The 27,938-nt window shown below is 45.8% G+C and overlaps 1 protein-coding gene across 7 annotated transcripts in view; it reads right to left on the minus strand.

Annotated features, from left to right (window-relative positions):
- Positions 1–234: 234 nt before the first annotated feature.
- SETD3 (SET domain containing 3, actin histidine methyltransferase) overlaps positions 235–27,938 on the minus strand; it is a 77,308-nt gene continuing 49,604 nt past the window's right edge. For all 7 annotated transcript variants that reach the window (XM_052659698.1, XM_052659693.1, XM_052659696.1 and 4 more), the window contains 7 exons: positions 14,787–14,845; positions 13,826–13,940; positions 8,886–8,960; positions 7,780–7,946; positions 6,811–6,896; positions 3,449–3,609; positions 235–1,521 (listed from right to left, as the gene is read on the minus strand). In XM_052659698.1, coding sequence (XP_052515658.1) covers positions 1,075–1,521; positions 3,449–3,609; positions 6,811–6,896; positions 7,780–7,946; positions 8,886–8,960; positions 13,826–13,940; positions 14,787–14,845 — 1,110 coding nt within the window. In that variant the 3' untranslated portion in view covers positions 235–1,074. The remainder of the gene's footprint in view (positions 1,522–3,448; positions 3,610–6,810; positions 6,897–7,779; positions 7,947–8,885; positions 8,961–13,825; positions 13,941–14,786; positions 14,846–27,938) is intronic.

Raw genomic sequence — 27,938 nt, forward strand, 5'->3', positions numbered from 1 at the left:
CGCCTGCAATGCAGGAGACCTGGGTTGGATCCCTGGGCCCAGAAGATCCCCTGGAGAAGGGAATGGCTACCCACTCCAGTATTCTCGCCTGGGAAATCCCACGGGCAGAGGAGCCTGGCAGGCTACAGTCCCTGGGGTCACAAAGAGCAGGACACGACTGAGCAACTGACACTTTCACTTTCGACTCAAGGCCTGTCACACTCTAAAGAAAAGGAATAGACAAAAATATTAATCACGTTTTCCTTTTAATAAGGCTTTTTACTCAAAAGTGTAGCTTTGAAAATCTCTAGCTTGTTGTGACAACCAGAGAAGCCAGGAGCGGCCTCGCCTGAACTCGGCCGTGGTGCTCTCCTCACCGGGGTGGAGGGCGAGCGCACCGCTTCACAATCAGAGCCAACGCGGAAGTTTAGGAGCAGGATATGCATATCCTACTTTGATTCCAGGAGAAAGGACACGTTCTTAACACAGTAAAACAAAACACAAAGTAAACAAATCTTTAGAAATCACTAGGGGGGTGTGTGTGTGTGTGTCCGCGTGTTTATATCATTAGGATTATCATCAACATTTTAAACTATTAAAAATAAGGTTGCCACCTTTCCTTTTCTTTTGGTACTGGGGCAAAAAAAAAAAGAAAGGATTTCATCTTTTTTGCCCAGACTCCCAGGTTTCCTAACCTCGAGCCCGTTTTCCGCTGGGCACCCCCGGAGCGCCCTCGTCAGGCAGGAGGCGGGGCGGGCCTGCCCCCTGGCTGTGGAGAGGCGAGGCCCACAGCAGCACCGCGGACGGGGAGCTGCATTCTTTCCCAGGCAGAAAAGGTGTCTGCCCGCAGAGGGCCTGCAGAACCTTCCGAGGCGCCTCTCCCCTCTGTGTTCTGCTTGGTCAACTGGTTGGTTTGGCCTAGAAGCAAGATGGCAATCATAGTCAGAAAGGGAAGCTAGATTTTTTAAATAACTTAAAAAAATCATTTTTATATAAAGCAGCAAAAACATATTTTTCTCTCAGCAGAAAGAAAACCGTGAACAGGGAAACAGCGATGTAAACGGGCCCGTTCATAAACCTCGGCCGAAGCCGGGGCTACTGTGCAACGTCCTCGGCACTGTCGGAAGAAGGTTCTTTGGCGTCTCCAGTCGCTCTTTTACTTTCCTCTTGAGTTAAAGTTTCCTTCTCTGACCTGGTCCCGTTGGGGATAGCGCTTTCACCGTTGACGAGCCCGTGCTCGGCGGCCTGGGCCCTGCGGACGGCCTCGCTGAGGGTCAAGGCCTCCTGCGCGCCCGCCTCCCCCTCCAGGCTCCTCAGCACCAGCGGCAGCCTCGAGTCCGCCACGCCCTCCAGCAGCCCGGCGCCGCCCTCCTCGTACTTGGGCAGCGGCGCCTGCTCCTCCATCTGCCGCCGGTAGAACTCCCGGTTCGCGGCCGCGCTCTTGACCGCTCTCTCCAGGATCTCCTTCTCACCTAAGCGCAGCTTGATGGCCATGGTGGCACGGGCGGAAAGGTCGTGCTTTTTCAAGAAGGACTTATCTTCCTGAAAAAGAAACAGCAAACTCAAACATCTCAAGTCGCTAAACTGGTAAACTATAGCAACAGACGGCAGATCAGTGATTGCCGGGGACGAGGGCACAAGGGAAATTGGGGGTGGGGAGGGGAGAAGGTTCCAGAACTTGATTGTGGGGGTGGCTGCATGACTGTATACTTACACCCAAGCGTACACTTTAGAAGTATGAGTTTTACTCTATGTAAATTATATCTAAATAAATGATGGTCAAACCAAAAAGAGGAGCCTAAATCACACAGTGCTTGGACGCTGGATGAATGATGGGTATTTGAAGTCAAGGGCCCAGGAGGAAACTTTGAAAGCACAAATAAAAACTTACATTTACTTGTATCATATGAAATACAAATTATAAAAAAGCATTAACTAATTTAAAGATTTATCTTCTAATCAATAATGCCTCTTGACTCTCTTGGTAAGGGTAAATGTGTTAAATAGAAAAATATTAGTTAGTTAAATTTGGTTGTTGCTGTTTAGTCGCTGTCTTGTCCAGCTCTTCTGGAACCCCGCGGGCTGTAGCCCACCAGGCTCCTCTGCCCATGGGATTTCCCAGGCAAGAATCCTGGAGTGGGTTGCCATTTCCTTCTCCAAATAAGTTGAATGAAAAATGTCAAATACTCAATGATTTTGCTAAAGAATTACAGTAATTTACATTTAAGAATCTCTCATGAGAAAAGATGCTCAACATCACTCATTATCAGAGAAATGCAAATCAAAACCACAGTGAGGTACCATCTCACGCTGGTCAGAATGGCCGCTATCAAAAAGTCTACAAACAATGAACGCTGGAGAGGATGCAGAGAAAAGGGAACCCTCTTACACTGTTGGTGAGAATGCAAGCTAGTACAGCTACTATGGAGAACAGTGTGGAGATTCCTTAAAAAACTGGAAATAGAACTGCCATACAATCCAGCAATCCCACTGCTGGGCATACACACCGAGGAAACCAGAACTCAAAAAGACACGTGTACCCCAGTGTCCATCGCAGCACTGTTGACAATAGCCAGGACATGAAAGCAACCTAGATGCCCACTGGCAGACGAACGGATAAGAAAGCTATGGTACTTATACACAATGGAGTATTACTCAGCCATTAAGAAGAAAGCATTTGAATCAGCTCTAATGAGGTGAATGAAACTGGAGCCTATTATATGAGTGAAGTAAGTCAGAAAGAAAAACACCAATACAGTATATTAACGCTGCTGCTACTGCTAAGTCACTTCAGTCGTGTTCGACTCTGTGCAACCCCACAGATGGCAGCCCACCAGGCTCCCCTGTCCCTGGGATTCTCCAGGCAAGAACACTGGAGTGGGTTGCCATTTCCTTCTCCTATTAATGAAAGTGAAAAGTGAAACGGAAGTCGCTCAGTCATGTCTGACTCTTAGCGACCCCATGGACTACAGCCTACCAGGCTCCTCCATCCATGGGATTTTCCAGGCAAGAGTACTGGAGTGGGGTGCCACTGCCTTCTCCATATTAACACATATATATGGAATTTAGAGTGACTCTAAATACAAGACAGCAAAAGAGACACAGATGTAAAGAACAGACTTTTAGACTCTGGGAGACGGTGAGGGTTGGATGATTTGAGAGAATAGCATGTATATTATCATACGTGAAATAGACTGCCAGTCCAGGTTCAATGCATGAGACAGGGTGCTCAGGGCTGGTGCACTGGGATGACCCTGAGGGATGGGATGGGGAGGGAGGTGGAGGGATATTCAGGATGGGGGACACATGTACTCCCATGGCTGATTCATGTCAATGTGTGGCAAAAACCACTACAATATTGTAAAGTAATTAAAATAAATAAATTTTTAAATAAATAAAAAAGAATCTCTCATGAAACATCTTTTAAAACATGACAAAGCACAAATCCTTGCTTGATCAACCGAATCACCTCGATGGTTGTCTTGTATGTTTTTAGAAGAAGCGAGGCTCGGTCTTCAAGAAACGCCCACAGCCTGACCTCGTTGTCCCAGCTGACAGGGTACTCAGAGTTCCCCAAGGTGAAGATTCTGTCAATGGCACTGTCTCCCAGCAAGTGTTCTTTCAGCTCCTCTACAGGAAACACAAACAGCCGTCTGTTAGGGGAAACAGCACTACTTTCATACTAACCAGCGGCCACCTCACAAAACAGCCTCCCCGCAGCATCCCCGTCCGCGGTGAAGTGCTCCCTTCTCGCCGGTCAGTCAGAGCAGGGTCAGAGCCTGACCTGTCTCAGGGAAGGAAAAAGCGGGAGGTCGTCTTGATCGGCATCTAGATCAAGCCTTGCTTGGCCAGCACTCCGCGTCTCATAGTTTTTAAGAGGGGTCCTGAGAGCCTTTAGATGGTTTCAGAAGACGCTTCTTAAAGACCATCTGGAGAGACACACCCCTTACTCTGAGAACACCCTTCCTGCAAACGGTGAGCCCAGTCACACCAGTTGGGTAGAAGAGACATCCAGGTGAGCAATGCAATCAGGGAAGACAACAGCACAAGAGCCCAGTGACCCTTCTAGATTGAAATCTGAATTTACCACTTCCAGTAGCTGACCTGACAAAGCTATCTGTCTCATCTTGTAACAAGTAAACCACAAAGTGAAACAAGAAAATGGACTAGAAAAATCTTAGTTAATGAAAAAAATGTGCCTATACCCCTCACTTGTCAGGTATTTAAATAGGAATTACAAATAAACACAAGTGCACATCTCAATTACCTTCAAATACATGTAAGAAGAGGAAAGAATCCAGCAACTGCTCTGAGCACTTTATCTCCTGGCACATTATCTTCAAAAGACCAAAACGTGCCGATCCTATTCACGCTCAAGAAGCATACCCGTGCTTCTTATGTAATTATGAGACAGTGTCTCTTTCAGAGCAAAATGCCCCACAGCTGTCACTATTTACAATTCAAATGGAAGAACTTCTGCTGCCAGCAAACCAAACTTTTATTAGTATTAGTGAGAATGATTCAAAGAACGCATCAATTGTCTTGACATGACAAACTGTCTCTCTATGACTACAGAGAAACTAAAGAGAATCAACGAACCTAAAATGATTCAAGAGCAGGGTTTCTTTTTTTTTGCTAAAATAGAAGTTAATCTAATATTCAAAAACAGAAAATTATTAAGTTGCATTTGCTAGCAAAAGATCATGAAAAAATTGAGGATTTTAACATTTTGAGCCTATAGTTTTATTCTTTGTATAAAGAAGATAAACTTCTTGGGTGGAAGAAGTATCTTTTTGGAAGTCCCCAATACTAAGGTTTCCTATCTTTTTTTCTTCCTCAAGCTACCCGAGTTTCACCCTTTAATGAATGTTGGGAAGCCAAGGAGCTGAAGCAGAGCTTTCTCTCTGCTGCTTTTCAGTGAAATCAGTCTGACTTCATACACCTGGAGAGATGAAACCTAGGAAAGGCCATCCACCTGCCTGCGACACTTGGGAAATGAACACAGCCTCCGGGAGCAGGCTTCTTTCCCCTCTTCCCTGACTCACAGACCCTTCCTGGATTCCTTGCACTCACAGGGCTCCTCACCAGCCCCCTTTTCCCCCCACCCCAGCCACCATGAGAGCATGGTTTGGTGGCCCCCAGCCTGGCTCCGTGTCAAAGACCCTGCAGTGCTAGGATCTCTTCCATGGACTGCAATTCCTGCAAACCAGCAGGAGCCACAAGGGGGCCCGCGGCACAGACTCTGAGTTGGCTGAGCTGGTCCCAAGTCAGGGTCACTGCCTGTAAGCTGAATGGCACGTTCCTCTCCTCATGGCACAGGAGTTTCTATGTCAGTCAAGTGGGAAGCCCTGCCTCCCTCCCACAAGGCGGCTGAGAATGAACAGCCTGTGCCACAGTCCTCTACAAATGCAGACTCTGACACGGTTAGATAATCCAAGATTATCTGTAAGTTTTCTCCCAATGCAGTAGAGAATTATTACAAGAGCCCCGCACAGAGTGGGGCTCCCAGATTCCAGGGGTCGTCATTGTCATCACTGCTCTTAGCTATAAGCTTCTTCAGGCCATGAACTGTGACATGTGACACTCAACTCTGTAACCCTACCTTCTATGCAAGAAAAGCCCACAGTTAACCGTAAACTCGTGTCCACTAAACTGGAGTGATGGCTCACCACCACACACAGAAGCATAAGCTCTCACTCAAGTGACAGGGAGTCCAGAGCAGTGTGGCTGTGAACGAGGGATGTGTCTCTGGGCTCTGCAGTTGGGGTCCAAGTGGCCTCTCTGTGCTTCGGGACTCAGATTCTCCCACCTCCATCCTGATGACCAGCCAGATCCAGGCAGCACTCCTCTGGCTGCGGCCATGAAGACAGGGAGCTGGGCGGCAGAGCCCAGCAGGCTCCCCCCAGGGGCTGGCATTTCTGCTCCGGCCCAGCTGCCCTCACTCCAACGCTCGGACAGCCTCACATCTGTCCGTTCAATCAGGGGGCACTCGCTTGCTTGCTCACTCTTCCCCACCCAATCTGTTGTGCACAGGATCCAAGGTGCTTTACAACAAGAGCAAACTCACACACAACTAACAATGGAACCTCAGGACCAGGGGATTTGGAGAAGTGTATTTTCCGATGAAGAATGAAACATGACTGCAACAGGTCACATCTCAGTACTAGAAACCCCGAATGGCTTACTTACAGAAACATACAATCGATGCTCAATACTATATATATATGAAACTCTTTTTGTGACTGAAGTAAGAGGCTGTTGACAAGAATATTTTGCAATTTAAACAGGTTCTGTTTTCAGTGTTATGTACTCCAACTGGATGCCTGGCATTAAAAGGCCTGCTGGCAATTTTGGATCCAAACCACAGAGCTGGTTAACAGATAAAGGCCTCTGGCCCACACAGGCCCCAGCCAACCCCACAATTTCAGTGACAACTGCCCCCTCACTCGTCCAGATGAATTAGAGACATCAGACCCCTTGAGTACACTGAGGCTCTGTCGTCCCAGGTAAATAAACACATCAAAAACTTCCGTCTACAAATGTAGAATCTGATACGGTTAGATAGTCCAAGATGTTATACGTTTTTTTCCTAATGCAGTAGAGAATTATTTGTTTATTACAAGTGAATACTGACAACACATCGAGGATTTAATAAAAAAACTTCCAGGATGAAACATCATTTTCTTCTTTTTCCAATATTACCGTCTTACCTCCTCCCCCAAAGTGCTTTAATTTTAAGCAGTTTTATCTTTAATCTGAATCCCTCTGCCTCACACTTCATGAATTTAAAAAAAAATAGTAAAACATTTTTTTTTCCCTGAGATGATTTACCTTCGGTCATGCAGAAAACTCGGAGAAAAGCCAGCAGCTGGGCGGAGATGGGCGGCTCGGTGAAATGCAGGGCAAAGACGCTGGAGCTGACGAGAGAAGAGGCTGCATCAGTCCCGGGAGCCCACTCCTGCCCACCCGCGCCGCAGGGAGATCTCTAAGCCTGCCCTCGGGGTGGTGACCCTCAGGGAGCGCCAGGCCAGCCAGAGGGGCCCCTGCTTCTCCCCCGAACTCTAAATACACAGCGTTCAGTCCTGGCAAGATGCAGCAGGGCTGGGCCGGCCCAGGAGGACAGCGGGGACCACCACTGCCAGCGGTCGCCAGTCTAAGAGCCTTCACCTCAGGGGCACACGACACACTACAGAACCGAGCACACCCACGCTTCCTAACAAGAGGCTAACGATAACTTACGCTGAGGTCACATTTTAGTCATTAATCAAATATTGACAAGTTCAATAAAAAAAAAGGTCTAGATAATCCATTTTCATTAAGAATGGTTCCTCCATTCCCTGGAGAACCAATAAATCATAATTCTTGTCTTTATCATTTTGCACCTCAAATGCAAGAAAATCTTAAAAAATTTAACCAGAAATTCTTGAAATCACTGAGGATTGTGACTTCATTACAGAAACTAATGGTGGCAAAGAATTAAATGAAACAAATTGATCCAGGTCATTAACCTTTTCAAGGTGAAAGGCATTAATGACATGGAGGCACTGATTTAACTGAAGGAGGATTTCAGGCCACATACCCTGGAACTGACTGTGGATGCTTTCAACGACACGACTATGTTGATCTGAAAACGCTGGTAAATCACCATACATCTAACGGTTTAAATTCGCAGTATAATAGGGATAAAGGGATTAAGACAAACTACAGCGGAGGCGTTGCATTAGCTCGCCAATTAAACACTCTGCAACTGGAAGTATTTCAAGGACCACAGGAGAGAGCTGACAGGCTGTGTCTACGTACGTTGGGATGCCAGCGCGAGCCAGGACCTCGGCCTTCATGGCGTAGAGCCGGTCACTTTTACTCACTCCAAGCTTTATTTTCACTCTGTCGTGTGAATTATTGTCAAAGAAAAAACCACTGTGGATCACAAACTCTGCATTTGACCGAGTGCCATAAAAAATGTAAATCTGAGATGCAGTAAAGAAAAAATAAAGGGATATAAAAGAAACTTAACATCCATTCTCAGTACAAAGCAGGGCAAAGGGTCAGTTCTCATACATTTACCGGGACTTTACACTAAGAGGACGGACAGCCCTGAAGGAACCACACCCTGTTCTGAAGGCCCGGTGCAGCCCGGTCGGGCCTGCCGGGTTAGGAGCGCACCCCCCCAGGCCTCCCAGCACACAGAAGAGCCAGACCCTGTCCCGGCCTCTCTCATAACCCCACCCTGCCCAGGCACAGCGATACTGTCCCTTTGCAACTGCACGTTACAGTTCACCATGTTCTCCCCTCCTCTGACCACCAGAGTGTCTGGCGGAAACCCGTTTTTAGAGGCTGCGGCAATTCTGCACGCAGCAGAGGGGTGATGAACTTTCCTCCGACACTTGGTTAGACTGACACTTTTCACTCTGTCTCCGCGAGAATGTCAGAGGCCTGTGTCAGTTCCTGCTCATGGCTGACAGAGTACAGGTGTTCTTACCTGCATATCTGCAAGCGGACTGAGAGGCTGAGCCCCGCCCACCCTCACCCCAATTATTACTGAAAACAGATTCAAGAGAAAGTATAAGAAGACAGCTCTTGTGGGTCCTGATTCCCTTATGGTTTTGCCACTTAAATACACAGCCTCCATATAAAGAAGGTTCTAATCCACAGAGAAAGATATGAAAACAACACAGTTTATATAATGGAAAAAATCTGTTCTACTGTTGTAACACACAGCTGATTTTCAGTGGACAGTGTTACACACAGTCGGGCAGCTGTGCACTTCTTTCTCCCTGGCGGGCCCAAAGGTCCCATGCAGAGCATGATGTGTTTATCCTGGCTTTGGGTCCTAGAACATACTCCTTCAACAAGCCTTAAATACAAATCTCACACAGTGTGAGCTGAGGGCCTCGGGCGGAACCCACCTGCTCTCCGGCCCGGAAGTCCTGCAGGGCCACACACTCGCAGCGGTCGTCCTCCAGGTTGTAGCCGGTGGTGATCTGAACACGGGAGGGAGCGGGATAGGATAGCGTGAGTGCTCTGGCTCAGAAGGGCCTTTTTTTTTTCCGGCCATTAGAGGTAAGAAACACCCAAAGCTACTTAAAAGGGTGCATTCAGCCCTGCTTCATCAAACTGAGCAGAGTTATTTTCATTAATTCTGTTCACACCAGACATCCTCTTGGAAGACCCCAAACCTGCAATGAGGGACATACTCTTCGGAAAATGTACACATTATCCCTTGCTGGTCTCAACCAAATACAATTATTCGTTACATAGTTACCGCCTTTGAGCCCATCCACCCCCAACCCCACCACACAGGACAAATGCTCCCCAAGGATGAAGCAGGATCCTAGAATTGTGAAAGTGAAGTCACTCAGTCATGTTCAACTCTTTGCAACCCCACGGACTGTAGCCCACCACACTCCTCCGTCCATGGGATTTTCCAGGCAAGGATATGGAGTAGGTTGCCATTTCCTTTTCCAGGGCATCTTGCCGACCCAGGGATCAAATCTGGGTCTCCAGCATTGCAGGCACAGGCTTTACCGTCTGAGCCGCCGGGGAAGCCTGGAACGGACTTGCAAATGGCATCTTTTCCTCCTATCTGGCCACTAAGAACCCAGCGCGAGTCTTCTGCTGGATCAAGAATCAGGGGGAAGAAAAATTCTGTTTCCAAATTATATACATGTTTTACTCTAAAACTAGAGAAATTCAAACTTTCAGACAAGCAAAAGAAAAACAGAACAAGTTAGGTGCATCCTATCCACTTGCTTTATGCTGAAAGCTATACTGTGAGTTTCTAAACCCCCCAATCACTGACTACACGGAAATCCTGCATCTCTCATCGCTCCTGTCCTGGGGGCGGGGGTGGGGGAGGCAACATTGTAGGCCAGGCAATTACACCCCCACTTAATTCCCTGGGCCTCAGCTGGTCAGCATGTCACCTTCCAGGTCGCCCTTTGAATTCCATCTGTCCAGTCATCCCCCTGCTTGTTCGTGCCTGGCTTATCATGTGCAAAACCCTCCCAACTGGTCTCAAATTCCTGCACCATCCCTCCTGCATCCCTGGGGATATATACATTGTTGACGTCTTGTTTACAACCTCTCAGTGGTGCTCTTCTTTGCCTTCATAAAAAAAGATCCAAATTTTAGAGCAAGGCCAGTTTTCAAGGAGCCTTGTGCCTCCTTACAGCCTCTGGACCTGCCACTCTGGCCACTGTCCCCGCTCCCTCGTGCTTGCAGCTACCTTCAGCCCCTGTTCAGCCTGAGCCCTGGCCTCTCTGGAGGCCTCCCCTCATCCCACCTTCCCTCCATGCCCCCCAAAACCCATCCCACCCCACAGCAGGCATTTATCTGTGTACCTGCCCCTGCCAGCCAGACCTGCAGCCAAACCCTTCTCACCTCTGGGCCTGCAGCTTGGCTCACGGTGCCTAACATCCGACACTGCCCCTGCCCTTCACAACATCTGCCTGACAAAGCAACCTCCAGCGGGGGAAGAATACGGCCCCTCAGGGCAGCCCCCCATATCTTAAAGGGTCTGTGCATGTAAACTCAGTCACTTCAGTCGTGTCCAACTCTCTGTGGCCCCATGGACTGTAGCCCGCCAGGTTCCTCTGTCCATGGGATTTCCCAGGCAATAATACTGGAGTGGGGTGCCATTTCCTTCTGCAGGGGATCTTCCCAACCCAGGGATCGTACCTGCATCTGCTGCATTGGCAGGTGGACTCTTTACCCTCTAAGCCACCAGGGAAGCCCCAGAGTGTCTCTAAATGCTCATTAATAAGTCTGATCTTCCCATTCTATCCCAGGGAATCAGAATTCAAGACAGCTTCACGTGCTATTTCCTAATAAAGGTGTCAACAGCTCAAAAGATTACTTCTGAGTCTAGGGAAAGGAAGGCCAGACAACACTACTCTCTAAACCCAGCATCCCCAGGACCAATGGCTGAGTAGACACACACCGAGAAATCTGAACACTTGTGATCTGCAAAGACCAGTGAGAAACAGGAAAGCGATGGGCACGTCATGAAGCCAGCTGTCCCAGCTCATTCCACTCACAGACCAGCTTAACCCTGGATAAAGGGAGTCATGGCCTGAGTAGGCAGCAGGGCAGTCAGTGCAGAGGCCCCGCGGTGGGCGTGCGGGGGGAGAGTCAGTGCAGAGGCCCCACAGTGGGTGTGCGGGGGGACAGTCAGTGCAGAGGGCCCACAGTGGGCGTGCGGGGGGACAGTCAGTGCAGAGGCCCCACAGTGGGCGTGTAGGGGTTCCAGGGTCACAGGCCAAGCAGGCACTTTTCTGCCACTGCAAACACCTGGGCTTCCACCTTGAGACTAAAGCCTGATACGCACCTAAATGTTTCAGACTTTTCAACACTTAAGCGAAAGGCCTTGGGGAAGAACCTCCCTAGGTTCTGCCTGAACCTCCCAAAGCCCTCTCATCCTGACTGTCAGAGGCACAACTCAAACCCAAGGGCTGATCGTCCAACATGCTCCACCTGTGGGCACCAGTACAGGGGCCCTGGACGGCTGGGAAGCGGCCTTCTCTGTATAAACGGACCAACCTCAGGGAAGGGCGGGCAGCCCAGCGCCCCCCGGTTCTGACCCAGGCACGCAGAATTCAGATACAGCTCAACACGACGCCTGGAGCCTTGTCTGTGTGCTTCTCCCAGTGGATGGGAGTGGTTCCCTGCGCCAGGCTCCGGCCAGCCCCTTCCTTCCTCACAACCTTCCTCGCTGCTGCTGGCTTGGAATCACTGTCACAGAACCTGACTCTCCCATTCCCTCCCCTGTACCCAGGTGCAGGCACGCTGTCAGAAGCACACGGCGTTGCCCGGTTACTGATTTCTGTCTCCTCCCTCAGTGGCAATCAGATCAGACAGACAACGGCTGTCAGGACAGACACACACAGAGAAGAAATCTACTGTTTGAAGAGCTGAGCCTTAATTTAAAATACCTCACTTTAAAAAAGAGATTAACTGTTCAGATGTATGACATGCAACTTCACAGTGTTAAAATAGATTCTGAAATCCTCCCAGACAGAATTTCCCATGAAGTCTTACAATTACGATGGCAAACAGTTCAACAAAGGTGCAGCAGAAAGAACTAAGTATGTGGAGAAAGTAACCACTGGAAGGAAAAGTACTAACATCTCACATGAGCCTTCTCAAGGTCAGCAGTGTTCCTGCCCGGGCTGCGGTGGCTTAAAGATTTGGCGAATAATGTAGAAAAAGACCGCATGAGCAGTCATCATCAATTCAGTAATTTTATTACGAGATAAACTTTTTTTTTAACTTTTAGGGGGAAAATATGAGTAGTGTACATGAAAGCAACATAAAACCAGTCTGTGTGTGAGCGTGTGAAGAGGTGAAGGCATGGAGAGATTCTCAGGAAGCCAGCGGCCAGCTGCCCAGGAGCCACCGAGTGGAGCAGACCACGGGGCCTGGGACCGGCGGGGACCCTGAGTCTCACCTTGCAGAGGCTTCTGCTCTGTTTCACAGGTTTTGTTTACAATAAATGTGTGCTTCTTACATTTTAGAAAGAAAAGAATAAACCCCAACAATCAATCAAGTCTAAGAACCAACGTCTTAATCCAAAAGAAGAAAAACAAAAATGCTACAGCCAAAGATTAAAAGCTATTTGAAAATTCTTAAAACTTCAATATGATAATCAGTTCAAACAGCTCCGAAAGAGCAAAACCTAAAATTTTATTTATTAGTGAAAATAAATGATAAAATATGCTAAGAACACCTCAAAACGGCTAATTAAGCATATCTAAATTAAGGCGAAAGTACAATTTAAAAAGTCTCATTATTTCTTCTCTACAGTTTAAGAGTGTACTGGTTGCTAGACCTTCCCAGATTAGCACTAGGGTGTTCTATCTTAAGTGTTTGGCAAACGTTACATGTGTTCTGGCCATTTTGTGGAATTACATGTAAAATACTCATTTGCAGCATTTTTCTAATCTATTTATAATACTGCTAATAATAACAAAGAAAGCTGACAGTGAGAAAAGATGAACAAAAAACTAATCAAACCAGTATATGATTATAACATACAAGTTCAAAACATCCTGAAGTTGACTATCTTTCCGACACTGATTTCAGGAAACCTCTCTCGGATGCCATCTCTGCACAGAGCAGCACTCTCTTCTGTGGCTCACGGCTGAAAGCACGCTGAGCCACAGAGGCAGGCTCCTCTGTGCGTCCTGACTAACCATCATCGCGGCATCTCCCTGTCTCCTTAGCGTCCTCTGAGGCCAAGTGCACCTCCCCCACCCCATCGCCAGGGGCACCAGGACAATTAACACCAGGTTAATCGAGGGGGCCAAGGACATGTCCACCCATCAGCTGAAGGAGTGGGCCAGGGGACAGAAAAGAATCAGAGAAGCTTAAAGAACTGGAAATCAGTCAGCAAGGACAGAAAACCAGCAACACAGAAGCAAACAGCAGGAAAAAGATAGGTTTCTTTTTTTTTCCCAATAAATCAGTATTTTGAAAAGAATCAGGAAAAAGAAGCTTTGGTTTAGCCTGTGGTCCTTAGATAAGAAAATGTGTGTCTAGGCTTAGCACATAAATGCTGTTCATTGTGGCTTCTGAAACTGACATAAGGCTCCCGTTTTCGAGATCAAGTAATAAACACAGGGAGAAAACCCCTAGCCTCTACTCAAGGGGGGCAGGGCAGGTGGCAGGTTTGGTTCCGTTTGCTCCTCTGGGAGGGGAGGTCTGGGAGGGGAGGTCGAGGAGAGTGACCTGAGGCAGCCCGCCCCATCCCGACTATACGACTATACGACCCAGGAGGGGCGGTGGGGAGAGTGACCTGAGGCAGCCCGCCCCGTTCCAACCACACACGACCCGGGCAGTGGGTGCTCACCAGGCCGCTGGTGTGGTTGCACATGTCCCACAGAGGGATAAGCGCGAGGGTCACCCGGGAGCCGTCCTCCGTGGGAATCTGGTTTTGTCGAGTCATAACGGAAGAGACCGCCCACCTGCAATAATCCGAAGAAAAGAGGCTGATTAGGGCCGGCACATCAGAGAGCCCAGGGCAGTCACAGGTACCTGACTTCTCAAAATCCTTTCCTAAGTTGCAAAGGTGACAAGTGGCCACCTTCGTCGTCATTTACAATTTACTTTTAGAGTTGGGGGGTGGGGTACGGGTATGGAAGGAAAGGAAGCCAAGGGCAATCAAGGAGTCAGCGGTTAAGGGTGGGGGGTGTTTCTGGGGGAGAAAGTGGCCTGGAAGGAGGGCTAGCTGAGACCGAGGCTGGCCAGTCCCCTGCAGGTCCCGAGCTGGACGGCCAGGGGGACCCCAGGCCTCTTTCACACAAACGCTGACTCTGTTCCTACTTGGAGCCTCAGTGAAAAGCAAGCAGTATAACTCCTTTCTGATCAGAAATCCTCTAAGAATGCTTCAAAATGTGGAATGCTATTTTTTACTATGCTGTGCACTACACTGAATCTTTTTGTTTAAAAAAAAAAAAAAAGCCCCTACTTCAAAGCACTAAAATAGTCTACTTAGAAAGAAAAAAGATCCCCAGGACCTCCCCACACTAATGTTAATCTCAGGCAGCGCTTGGCTACAACAACTAATACCCACCAATACAGGTTAGTGGAAATTTCCACATGGCTATGAAAATGCGGCTACTTACCCCAGCTGTCCGGGGTAACTTGGGAAAGACTTCTTTTTTTAAAAGGCTTTAAATGGTCATGCAAACCAATTCTTATCAAAGCTCTTTGCACTTCTGAGACCCCAAATTCACTCAGGAACCACCCTCCGGCACATGCCTCATCCACATACACAACCCCCCCCCCCCATCACCCTCCCACACACCAACCTGTAGTCCTCGTAAGTGAAGGAGTCCTTCAAGGGCAGTTTGTGGGCATGAGGATGGGTCTGGGAATGAGGAAGTTTTAGAAAGCAGAAGTGAAAAGAGAAAAAGGGAAGACAGCAATCAGTCAGCAGAATTTCATTATTTAGCTGCCTAACAGATCCTAACAAGAGCCAAATGAAGCAGGAGGCGTCCAGCCGCGCTACTGAGGGCTCATCGTGCTATTATGCGCTCATACATCACTGTCAACTTAATTTGTTGTGCCCAGCAGCCGCCATAAATCTGCTGCTTGTATTCTGATACCAGGGCCCACAGACAAGGCACACAAATAAAATTTAAGGTGGACTGAGTTTACAAAAGGTAGGCACACCCACACGGTGAGTATCTGATCAACACAGAAACCCAGAGCCCAAGTCAGGTCCCACCTGCCTCCACATCCTGTCCCATACTGCGCTGGACAGCCCTTACGAAGAGTCCAAAGCTCTTCTTACCTCAGTAAAAGGAGCAAATAAAGGTACTCGAATAAACTGAAACTTCTCTCATTAATCTCTGACTTCAAGTCATTTAGAAGGAAATCAACTTGTTATGTGCAAATGAATCACACACATGGCAGATGCAGCTCAAATACAGAAAATCACGAAAAAGGACAGTTCTGTAAATTATGAATTAAATGTTACAAACAAATATAATGAAGATAAAATTGAGATTGGCACATTCAAACTTCACTACTTTTTTTTTTCCTCTAGATGATTTGATAAAAATATCCCAAATTTCACACATTGGAGAAAATTTTAAACATCTCAGGTTCTTGCTCCATAATACTCTCCCCACACACACCTTAGACCTTTCGAGCACTTAAAAAACTTTGTCTCGATTAAGAAATTAAAAGCTGTAACGGTATAATTTTAATCTTCGGTTTCCATTACAGGCTGATAGACAGATTGCAGTAAGTGATCAAATGAGCAAATGGTGATTTCTGAGGCACCCGTGCCATCGGCTGCACTGTCTCTGCACCGCTGTTAATGCGTGGAGCCCCATGTAGCATGCAGTTTTTACTTGACGCACTAGCATCACAAGTGCACGGCAATTTATCATCGCTCACTGTAATGTACTCGCTGGCACCGGCACGCAGGACAGCGGGGGATGAGGCAAAAGTGGCTCAAACCGTAAATCAATTAGAAAACAAAAGCTGGTGCTCCGCGCGCAATTTTAGGCAAATTATATATTACAAGAGGCTGCCAATTGGGTGCTAGCTCCCAGGTGCCTGCTTCTCCCCTCTAACCCTCAACCCAGTTTTAACCCTTAGGAAGAAAAGTCAACATAAGGAAATACAGTCACACAATATTGTGATGTTGTGATAATAAAAATGTGATAATAATAAAAATGAAATTAAAGAAGATGCAATTTAACATAAAAATAACCTATTGCCCAGGGGCATTCTCTTGCTGCATTTTCTAACTAGGAAGATGAGGCAATCCTGTCTCTGGTTCAAGCACAGCAAAGATGGGAGGAGAAGCTTCTCATTACCTCTTCTTTGAACAGATGAAATGTAAGGCTGTGCTCCAAGACTCCTAAAGATGCTTTGCATTTAAATATGGAACTTGACCACAACAGTGCTCGTGTTTTTTTCTCATAAAAGTACAAATTCAGCAGACAGGAACTTCCCTACACCCCAAACTGTAATAAGTATCATAGAAAAGCTTCCAAATTTTAAAGAAAGAGAATTCTATTGCTAGAATTTCCTTTCACTTATAATGAAATGAAGTTTCTCATAGACTGACACACTAGAAATGTGGCACAGCCCATCTCTCCTCAAACTCTAGGAGGTGGGAAAGCATTGCTGCTTTTGTTATTTTAAAATATTTTAAGTTCATTTAAACTGTGTAACGCACTACATTCAAAGTTGGTAAATTCCAACGCTAAAACCATAAGTATTAAAAATTTCACCCCTCTCCCTCAAAAAGTTTGACTTATTGGAGAAAGATGAGTTTTCAAAATTAGAACGCTGAATGTCACAATGACTTGAGGAAGAATGCTCCAGACACTCAAACATCTTTAAATAGCTTTGGACTCTACGAAAACTCTTCAAACAAGGGCCACCTCCCTAAGGGCCAAAAAGATGGAAAATTAACTCTCAAAAATGTCTCCCTTCCTACTATTTATATACATTTCTTACCAAAAATACAAGTTCATGTTCACTGTCCTGACGGTCATAAAGAAAACTCAAGGAAAAAAAAATGTGCAAATGCTTCCTTCAGATTAATTTTGAAGATTATTTTTGCTGTAGAGTTATGTAATATTTGCAGAATCTCTTAGAAACAGTTGTTCTTATGTGCTTAAAAAATAAGGTGTGCCCACTGTACGTAATTCTGGTTTAAAAAAATATTTATATTCTGCCAAACACATTCACTTAACAGACCGAAGTGGAATTTGAGGCTATAGAGAAAGGCAAGTAACTGCCACTTCAATGGGACTCTCACTACTGTGACACCAGCGCCACCTACTGGCATCATAGTGGAATACATTAGAGCTGCAGGATTCTTGAATTAACAGTACTTCTCAGGGTGTGAGGCCTTCAGAGCAACTTATCCTAAACCCAAACTGGGTTTATCCAGAGTGGTTACTAGCTCAGCTTCACTCAAGAGAAATTTGGTTTGTTAAAAATAAAAAATCTAACCTGCCCCTTTAGATTATTATATAATAGTTTTACAAGAATCTTAAAACATTCAAATATTGAAATGATTTGCATGGGTGAAAAGCATTTAACTTTAAATATAAGTATTTTCACACATCTTGAAAAAATAAACAGGAATAAGACATGTGTCTATTCCAGACACTGTTTAAATTCTGGACAGATTTTTAACACATTAAGTCTCAAGGTTCAAAAATACATCTTCCAAAAATTACAATATTAATCTGAAGTTACTTGCAAGTTCCTAAAAATGTTCTTGGATGAAACCTACTACACTTATACTCTATGGGGAGGATACCTGAACATTTCGCACTTTATAGAGCAAAATCCTCTAACGGTTTTGCTTATCTCCAGTAGAAGACAGTCCTAACATGTACCTTAAAAATAGAAATCTAAATGAAAGCAGAAAATGTGGCTAATTGATTTAAGTTGAGATAGCTCTTTCCAGGATGTACCTACCTACACACTGGATGGTGAGGGGCTGTCTGGCTTGGACAACAGTGGCCCCATAAACACAGTTTAGAAACCAGCCATAGATTTTTTGCAGACTTTTAAAGTGATTGATATTTTCACTTTCTTATGCATTATAAATATTCGAAGTTGAGATATGAACAGTTGCTGAAGCTCATGGTGAGACCTGAAGCCCTACAGAGCTCACTTTTAAAAGAGGATTCTTGTTTGCTTATGTCAAGCCCGGCAGCCCAGGGAAGCCCTCCCCAGTCCCTCTTCTAGCGGAGGAGGCGTTCCAGATGAGACACAATAATACTGTACCTAGTACAAAATAATCACTGTGTTTGGGAAAGATTAATATCTAAAATCGTTTGTTTGGCTTCAATAAAAAGAAGTAATATTGCTAAATATGTAAGTATGACATTTTGAAGAATTTACCATATTGCATGGGTCTGGTAGCTATGCTTAAGGAAATTAAAAACCACTACAGTCAGCATATTTCATCCTTATTAAAGTTCTGTCTTGAACTATCACTCACATAAAACAAAAATAAACGAAGAAGAAATTTAAATAAAAAACCTATGGATTACAAGAGTTTGAATATGAAAAAAATGAACAATATTCTGGCTTAAAAAAATTGATTTAGCATGCAGCTTCTCTTTATAGTCCCTTGATAAAAATGAAATCTCCCTAACAAACACTTAATAAAACCTGTCAATATCTCTAGAAAGAAAAATGACACAAATGCATTAAGTATTAAATACCCTTGGAAAAAGTCACATATTCCATGAATTTTTGATGTACTATCTTGACATTAATGTAAAACCTTGATATTTATAATTGACAGATATTTAATAAAGTATAAAAGAAGATGGCTGCTGTGTAGCATGCAAATTCCTCAGGTTGATCAGAAATGAAAGATAGTCATGTACTTAAAACTAAATAAACAGTTAATATGTGCTGCACGAATCAGCTGCAGTCTTATTTTAAGCTCACACAACAAACCTTCGCAGAGAAGCAAAATAAGCAGAATTCATTATTATGTGAATTCCTAATTCAAAAGCATCTCGTATGTGAAACGGTTTTGAAACAGCTCTGCACATGAAACAAAATACCTTCGAGTTAAAGTTGGTTTTTGTTTTTAACATTTGACAGTAAACATTTCAAAAATAAAGATAAGCACTTTCAGAACTACATGGAGAGGTATTTCCTAAAACAATTCTTTAAAAAAACACACACACACATTTATCTGGAAGAAAGATTCAACATCCTCTAAGGAAATTAAAAAAATAAAAATAAAAGGATTAAAACACACAAATGGTCTCTAGGACATAAACACTTCTCAAAACTAGATCTTTACTTTCCTAAAAAATACTCATCTCTAACCTTAACCAGTTTTTATATGGAAACTGAGTTGAATACATTTAATAATCACCTTCCATGAGGCATTGAAATATATTTAAAAGTAGCACAGTTCAAAAAAAAGACTCCTAAGAACTGTATTTTTAAAAATTTATAGCCTGCTATAATATATTATCAATTGTTAATTTGAAAAATATATACGGTAGTTCAGCAACTTATTAACAGTTCTATAGTACCAAGAATGACCAAATACAATTTAGAAATTATACCTAGTTTGCTCTGATTAAAAACCATAGCAGCACGCAATTAGAACTTTCCAACTATAATACGTCACAGGTTGTATTTGGCATACATACTAAAAGGCAGGGGACAGGGAGGAGGAGAAGGAAAATTTACACTTAGAACACTGAGGTTCCCCTTCTGGCTCCAAAAGCAGGCTAATTAGAAGCAGCGTGTTAGGCAGCGATTTCTAGTAGGTCCGTCAACCCTCCTGGTCATATTTCATTTTCTAAGTGGATATAACACAGTTTAACAGAATGACAAATTGCAAAATATCTACTGAATCTAGAATTTAGTTTTGATGACCATAAATCAGAATCAAAGCACGCCTGGTTCATATATTTGGCTCTTGAGGGAAAAAAATCAATTTTTAAGACTTTTATTTTTAAACACACATTACATCCAACTCTTAAGGAAATTTTTCATCATAAAGTTCTCTGAACTCACTCAATATGATCAAATACATCAATACACATTAAATTTAAACTGCTTCCTTTTTGCTTATAGATACGTATTTAATTTCTATGGCAAATATGTATTACCTTAAAATAAAAATTTTTATTTAATTAAGAAAATGAGATGAGTGGAGAAACATCAACACTGTTCCATAAATTTATAAAATTACTTTACAATGGAAGAATTTTTTTTATTGAAACACTGAAATCTATAACCTACATCCAGTTTAGATTAAACTGAAATCTACGAAACACTGCAAAAAATATGCCTGTTTAAAAACTTTATTGGTTACCATTTGTATTCCCTGAAGAGGGGCAATTGGCCATGAATCAAATTTAGTCATAATCAATCTATACTTTGTCAATCATTTGTTCACTCAACAAATATTCATTGACTCCAAAAAGAGACGAACAGGTTAGGGCTAGAAATTCAACACACATTGTCTTTACTGTCTGCCTTGAGGTGCACAGCACTCTGAGAGGTGGATGCTGTCACCACTCTCAGGGGGGCTTGCCTGGCAGCAGTCAGATAAGCGGCTTTAAAAGAAGGGTGAAGCCAGGAGTTATAGCCCAGACACCCTCCCTCCACCCCCAGGCTTCCCCGCTGTGTCGGCCCAGCCCTGTGCCCTTCTCCCAGTGTGTGTGTGTGTGTGTGTGTGTGTGTGTGTCTGTGTGTGTCTGTGTCTGTGTGTCTGTGTGTCTGTGTTTGTGTGTCTGTGTGTCTGTGTGTCTGTGTGTGTGTGTTTGGTTTGTTTCTTGGCCCAAGGAGGCGTCTGTGTGTGTGTCTGTGTGTGTGTGTGTCTGTGTGTGTGTGTCTGTGTGTCTGTCTGTGTGTGTCTGTGTGTCTGTGTGTGTGTGTTTGGTTTGTTTCTTGGCCCAAGGAGGCGTGGGGGGCAGGGGCCATGTCTTGTCTGACCACTTGGGGATCCCCAGTGTCTTGCGGGCGCCTCACTGCCTGCCCACCCCGGTGAGAGGCAAACACTCCACCTGCCCTTTGCCCTGGGCAGTCGGGGGAGCTGTCATGGCGCTTACAGGATTTCTTCTGCATGAACCCACTGTGGCCTCCATGACAGGTGAGCAGACGAGAGGCAGCACCAGGGTTGCCAGGCAAGTCGGCTGTGACCAGATTACAGCCCTGGGTTATCTGGTCTCCACGTTCCTCTTCAGAGGGCCGTGCCCCATGGGCACCCCTGCCACCCAGAGAAACCGCCCACACGCTTCCAGAGAAGCAGGTCTGGGTTTCCTCGCTTCTGTATTCCATCTCTTATGAATGGAGTATTTTTCTACAATAGGGCCAAAGGATCTTCTCTGTTTTTTGCTTCCCCCAGATCTATCTTCAAACACATTTACTCGAGAAAGCTCTACTTTAAAAATCTGTGGAATCTAAAAAAAATGGCTCAGATGAACTTACCTGCAGGGCAGGAACAGAGGCGCAGATGTAGAGAATGGCCGTGATGATACGGGAAGGGTGCAAAGGGGATCAGGATGAACTGGGAGGCCGGGACTCACATATACACGCTCCCATGTGTAAAGCAGATCGCTAGAGGGAAGCTGCTATGTACCACAGGGAGCCCAGCTCGGTGCTCCGGGATGACCCAGAGCGGTGGGAGGGAGGTTCAAAACGGAGGAGATGCATGTATACATATAACTGATTCACTTCGCTCTACAGCAGAAACCAACACAACATTATAAAGCAACTATACTCCAATTAAAAAAACAAGAACCCACTGAGGAGCAAAATGGCCCAAGCCCAGCTGCTCCCTGTTCCAAATGGTCAGCAAATGTCCCTCCAGCACACTCCGAAGCACCCCAGCAGAGGAACATCTTTAAACAGCGCTGTCCTTCCTGGTCACCTCAAAGGACCTGACCCCGAGCCTGTGAATCTGAAAAGAGACCTCTATCTTCTAAGCTCTTAAATCTTTTGGCTTCTTTACCTTTGACACTCCTCTCCCCCAAATACCTCAATCTACAGATCAACTTAACGACTCTAAACCATGATCGTACCTCTTTTCTGGTCTGCAAAAAGATAACAACTCCAAAGCAATATTTGCGACTTCTCAACTTATCACCAAAGAAACCAGAAAAAAATAGAATGGTAAAAAGCAGCTATCATTTTAGATGAATATACCTGCATCAAAAAAGCAGGCTAGAATTATTTATCATCAGCTTCACAGTATTCTACTTTTTATTTCAGCTACTTTAGATTTTAACAATTCAGGATAGAGTCTGTGGACTCTAAGTAAATCAAGCTAGCATGATCGGAGCCACCAGGCATTCATAAGAGGAGAGAATTCTGACCACCACGATGAAGCCCACCTTCTGGACTGACATTCAGAGATGGAAACAGACCTTGTCCCAGAAAAGGTCAGAGTCAGAGGAACTGAAAAGGAAGGAGGGAGGGACTGTTGTCCAGTCGCTAGGTCGTCTTGGGCTCTTTGCAACTCCAGACTGCAGCACGCCGGGCTCCTCTGTCCTCCTCTGTCCACTAGTTCTCAGAGTTTGCTCCAATTCATATCCATTTAGTTGGTGATGCTATTAACCACCACAATTTGCTAAGCATTCAGTGCAAGGAACTCTTGTGAACTTGCCATGTATTATATAATTTAATCATCTTGCTTCCTAGGAAATAGGCACTATTATTGGGCCCACTCTATTGCTGCAAAAACTGAGGGACAGAGAAATCAACAGTGTGTCCAAGGTTATTACCCAGTTAATAAATGACAGGGACGGGATAACGGCCAGGCAATAGTTTTCTGGAGTTTACTGAAAGGCATAGAATAATCAGCTGTCACACTTTAATAAATTAAGTTCTGATACAGTAAAAACACTTTTTCTTGTTGAAATGCTATAAATCCTTGGTAAATATTGCTCTCATTTAAAATGCAGCACAGAGGGCTTCCCTGGTGGCTCGGTGGTAAAGAATCGCCTGCCAAAGTTCAGGAGACACAGGTTCGATCCCTGATCCAGGAAGATCCCACCTGCCATGGAGCAAGCCCAGACACCACAAGCACTGAACCTCTGCTCTAGAGCCCGGGAGCTCGAGCTAGAGAAGCCGGTGTGCCTAGAGCCAGCCTGCGCGCTCTGCAGCGAGAGAAGGCACTGCCACGAGAAGCTTGTGCACCGCAACTGGAGAGCAGCCCCCGCCAGCCACAACTAGAGAAAGCCCACGCAGGGACAAAGACCCAGCACAGCCAGACGAGAAAATGAGTAATACAGTTTAAAAAGGTTCAGCACAAGCACAGAGGTGTTTTAAGGACATTACAAAGCTTGCTGCTGCTAAATCGCTTCAGGTCGTGTCTGACTCTGTGCGACCCCATAGATGGCAGCCCACCAGGCTCCCCTGTCCCTGGGATTCTCCAGGCAAGAACACTGGAGTGGGTTGCCATTTCCTTCTCCAGTGCATGAAAGTGAAAAGTGAAAGTGAAGTCACTCAGTCGTGTCCGACTCTTAGCGACCCCGTAGACTGAAGCATACCAGGCTCCTCCGTCCATGGGATTCCCCAGGCAAGAGTACTGGAGTGGGGTGCCACTGCCTTCTCTGTTACAAAGCTTAGAGGCAAGCAATATTAGCAAAACTAAGACTGAATCTATTATTTCCAAATTACCAGAAAGGAAACCATATTTAAAGTCATTATCTACAGTCATGAATTCTCAGACCCAGCTTGACTTGGAGATCATCTAGCCCAATTCCCTGGTCATTCTGGACGTGAGGAACCTTGGTTCCAGAAAACACACGTGTACCAAATACATGTAGAGATGTATACTCTTTTCCTTCAATACATTTTAAAACATAGGGGTCATATTTGGAATTCACTGTCTGGTATTTTTTTGTTCATTAAAATTATGCCACATCGGTGTCCCGACAACTTCCAATGGCACATTATCTGGAACCCCTATCATTTCATGATAACTCTGAACAGCCTCTAAGACACCCCACAGCTTTAATCAATCATTAAACCAGTATTATCTCCAAGTTCTTACATAGGCACTATCTCTTTGGGCTACTTTCAATTCTCCTAGTTGTCATGGTGTTAGAAATGAACTTTGGTCCCTTAAATTTTCTGTCTTTAAGCCTAAAGGAAGTTGAAGAAGTCACAAGCAGCTAGTGAGAAATGAACCCCAGAGGTGTGCCACAGAATCTGAGAACTCACATATTTCAGACTTGGGATTCTGATAAAGATGGGCCAACTTCTGATGCAATGCATCGATCCAAAGGATTCAGGAGGGTCCCCCACAGCTGAGCAAGCCTCTGGAACCTGCACACCCTGAGGCACATCGCAGGAGCCCACACATCACGTATGCTCCTTTGTCACCAGCTGCTGTGAGTTTGCTTTGGTAAACCCCAGTGATAATGGAATCTAGGGTAAAGGTCCCTGCAGCACACAGCCAGCTGCTGGTCACAAGGGAGGTGGTGAGGGTGCGAGGCTGAGATCACAGCGCCGAGATCAGGGCATCTCCACCACCCGACGGCACTGGGGTGTGAAAGAGAGAACACGGCCACTGGTGAGGGTGCTGGTCCTGCTCCATCGCAGGACCCTCCCATCCCTTCCTTTCCGACACTTAACACTGTGCTCAAGAGGGGCCCGTCAGAGAGAAAATCCCCAGCGCTGTCTCTCTGCGTCCCTGTCAGTAGAGCAAAATTACAACCAACAGGAGAAGCACGGAGGCCACGGAACACGAGGTGAGGACACGCCTCTTGTCCCATGGCCCGGCACACAGGACAGCTCCCCGCACCTCCAGGAGAGAGGGACAGACAGACAGACCGAGCGAGAAGGGAGGAGGAGGCAGAGGTGAACAACACAATGTCACTGGCAGAGAACTACTGCTGAGAAAAGTGCGGGAACCTTTCTATGTCCCCGGAAAAGGGAACTTGCAAACATAGCACTCTGAGATTTGACAAAGAAAACAAATATTTTAACATTTTTTGGTAAAAAAAATAATACCCCCCATTAAAATTGCAATAAACTGAATTACAGGCTATAATTTATTAGAGTCACACTAGAATGTTATTACAGTTTAAGTCAAGACAACTCACTTGACTAACCAAATATAATTTAAAATGCCCATGCCTTTGGGAAAACTAGCTGAGAGCTTTCTTTTTGATTAAGCAAAATTATTTTACATTCCGCTTCAGTTGATAAAAAAAAAAAAAATTCACTCTCGTTTCAAGAGTCCGTAACTCTTTCAAGGACTGTTCTATCACAAAATAAAAATTAAGAAAGTGGCACTAAGATGTCATTGGTATTTATTAGCTATTTCTCCACTGGCATTAAAATGTCTAAAGGCAAAGAAGTCATAAGAAAAATTCTTCTGTAGAATTAGAGTCTACCTCGAAACAAGACCGGGAATGAAGCTGAGATGGTTAAGGGCTGGTCAAGCTGTGCAAGGCTGTCTGCACCAGACTCCGCCTGGCCCCCACCTCTGAGAACCAGCCAAGTGAGAGCCCAGCAGGAAAGGCAAGAAAATGCAAATCTACTTCTTTTCTCACCAAAAAAAAAAATTCTTTGCCTTATATTTCCATAATTAAATGCTTTACCGATCAATAGTTATGAGATGGATTTCATTCTCGTTTTTTATCAGAGAAAATGCTGTCTCACTTTCTGAGAGTAACACCAGTAAATACCATTTTGTTGGAGCAGTCAATATCTGAAAACGGATTTCCAGTGAGAGAATAGTTTAACCAGTGCACAGCTTTTAATCACTACCTATAAAACAGGCAATTATCAAATTGTTCACTTGGAGCCAAAAGCAAGGAATCGAATATATTAGCTTAAGTCACCTTTTGACGTAAGATGACTTCTGATTATAGTCCGAGATGAGAGAATATTTTAGAACTGGGTTTTGAAAACCAGGGCTAAGCCCTAACCCAGAGTCCTGAAAGTTGGGGAGCACCCCTGCTCAGGGGCAGGAACGGCAGTGAGAGAAGCATGGGGAAGAGAGCCTGACGGGTCTGCAGGAGCTCAGGGAGGCCACGGAGGCAGGGCGGCAGGAGGGCCCAGGCAGGAGGCCAGGCGAACGGGACCCACCAGGGCGCGCTGCCGGCGGCGGGAGCACCCAGACCCAGGAGCCTGAAGATCTCTCAAGTGTGGAATATTCTTGGCAGAGGCCGTAAGTGAAGACAGAAGGGACAGGACGTTATCTCAAGAGGCACAGGGACGTTGTGTAAACCCAGTGGCTACAGCCGGGAAGGAAGGAAAGATGGGGATGGAGAGACTGCACCCAGAGCAACAACACAAGCCCTGGGCACGGGCCACTGGGCTCGAGTTAATTGCTGGCCAGGACTCCTCAGAGAGACCAAGGGAGGCGAAGACACAAAGAAATTAAGAGGGAGACAGCAAGGAACAGGAGGAATGCCTGCCACCAAGTCTGAGCTCTCTCTTAGTAAAGCAGCAACGGGGGAGCCTGGGGGCAGCTCAGGGCTGTGGAGTCTCTGAACCACCACCTCGGGGATGAGACGGTCAGCAAGGCACGACGAGGCAACTCTCTGGCCAGACGGGAGTTGGCCTGTCTCGGAGCTGACGGTCACCTGGACGCTCCTGGTGATGCTCTTGGGCCTGGGAGCAGAGGCTGAGAGAGGCTGGCATGGAGGCCCGGGGTCTGCTATAAAGGGCAATGCATACACCTCCTTCCTAACAGACGCGAGACGACAAGGGTTCAGATTTAGTCTCAAGCTACTCAGGCTGGGGAAGGCGGTGCTGAGAGAACTTCTTTCTAAACACTTAATGAATCTGCTGCAGAAAGAAAAAAACCTGTTTTCCCATCTGCACTTGCAGACGCCTATAATAAAGTGACATTTTCCAACACAGGTTTTTCTAGATCATTAGGTTTGTCAATTAAGACTCCACGCTCGGCAAAATGACCATTGTTTTTTCAGTCATCTTCTAATTTCTAAAAAAAAAAAAAAGCTGCAAAACTTGGAAGTAATCTTATATATTCCTGAAAAAAAAAATGTGATGTGGTAAAGAGTTTCCCCAATTTTCACAACTAGTGTTTGGTATTACTTTCCAGAGTAGAATGATTTGTCTCCCGTCCAGTGATTCACTTTGCCAACCCTAAGACAGTTTAAGATTCCTCTTCTTTCAAATCGTTAGATGACCTCCAGTGACCTGTGCTTTTCTAACACAGAAGTCTGCAAAACACCACCTAGCATTTGACTTCATACCATATTAAACTGCTCTTGAGTTGCTCCATTCATTCATTTAGTCACTCTCTTCTTCAGCAAATACTACCGAGTGCCTGCTCTGGAGTGAAGTGCTGTACCAGATGGGGAACAAGTGAACAGGATGTCTTGGCCTTCTACCCTCCTGGAGCTTCCTGTCTGCTGGGTAAGACAAGGTCACAGGCTGAGAGGAGGAAGGCAGAGCAGAGGGGTGATCCAGCCAGGCAGGTGGCAGGGGGTGCAGGGAGGGAGGAGGGGCAGGCAGAGGCAGCCCTGGGCTCCCCTGCTAAACCCATCACATACGAGGAGCTGACCAACACAGACTGACCCCGGTTCACTGTTCCCACGTCCTGTTCCCTCTAGGGGTCAAACCCCAAGGGGGACAATCAGTAAGACGGGTTCCCCACACTCAGGGGCAATGACATCATGGCAGGTAGGCCGTCCGGATGGGCAAAGCACGATGTGTCATGGCAGACCACATGCCGTGTGCTGGAATCACACAGAAGGGGTTGCAGACATTGTTGGGAACAAGATCAGGCAGTGACTAAACGGAGGAGGGGACACATGAATCCGGTCTCTGAGCAGGGAGGTAGGAAGCGTTCTGGGCAGAGCGCATCGGCAGGTCGGTTCACAAGGAGGGGCCGAGGTGTGCTGGGTGGAAAAGCACGCGCAGAGCAGCAGCAGGTGGGGGGGCGAGGGCCCTGCAGGGGAGGGTCAGGGCCCAGGGCACTGGCTCTGCAGCAGCCTCCACCATCGCTCAGC

This window comes from Budorcas taxicolor, chromosome 21 (genome assembly GCF_023091745.1).
Source record: "Budorcas taxicolor isolate Tak-1 chromosome 21, Takin1.1, whole genome shotgun sequence".
Classification (NCBI taxonomy): Eukaryota; Metazoa; Chordata; class Mammalia; order Artiodactyla; family Bovidae; genus Budorcas; species Budorcas taxicolor.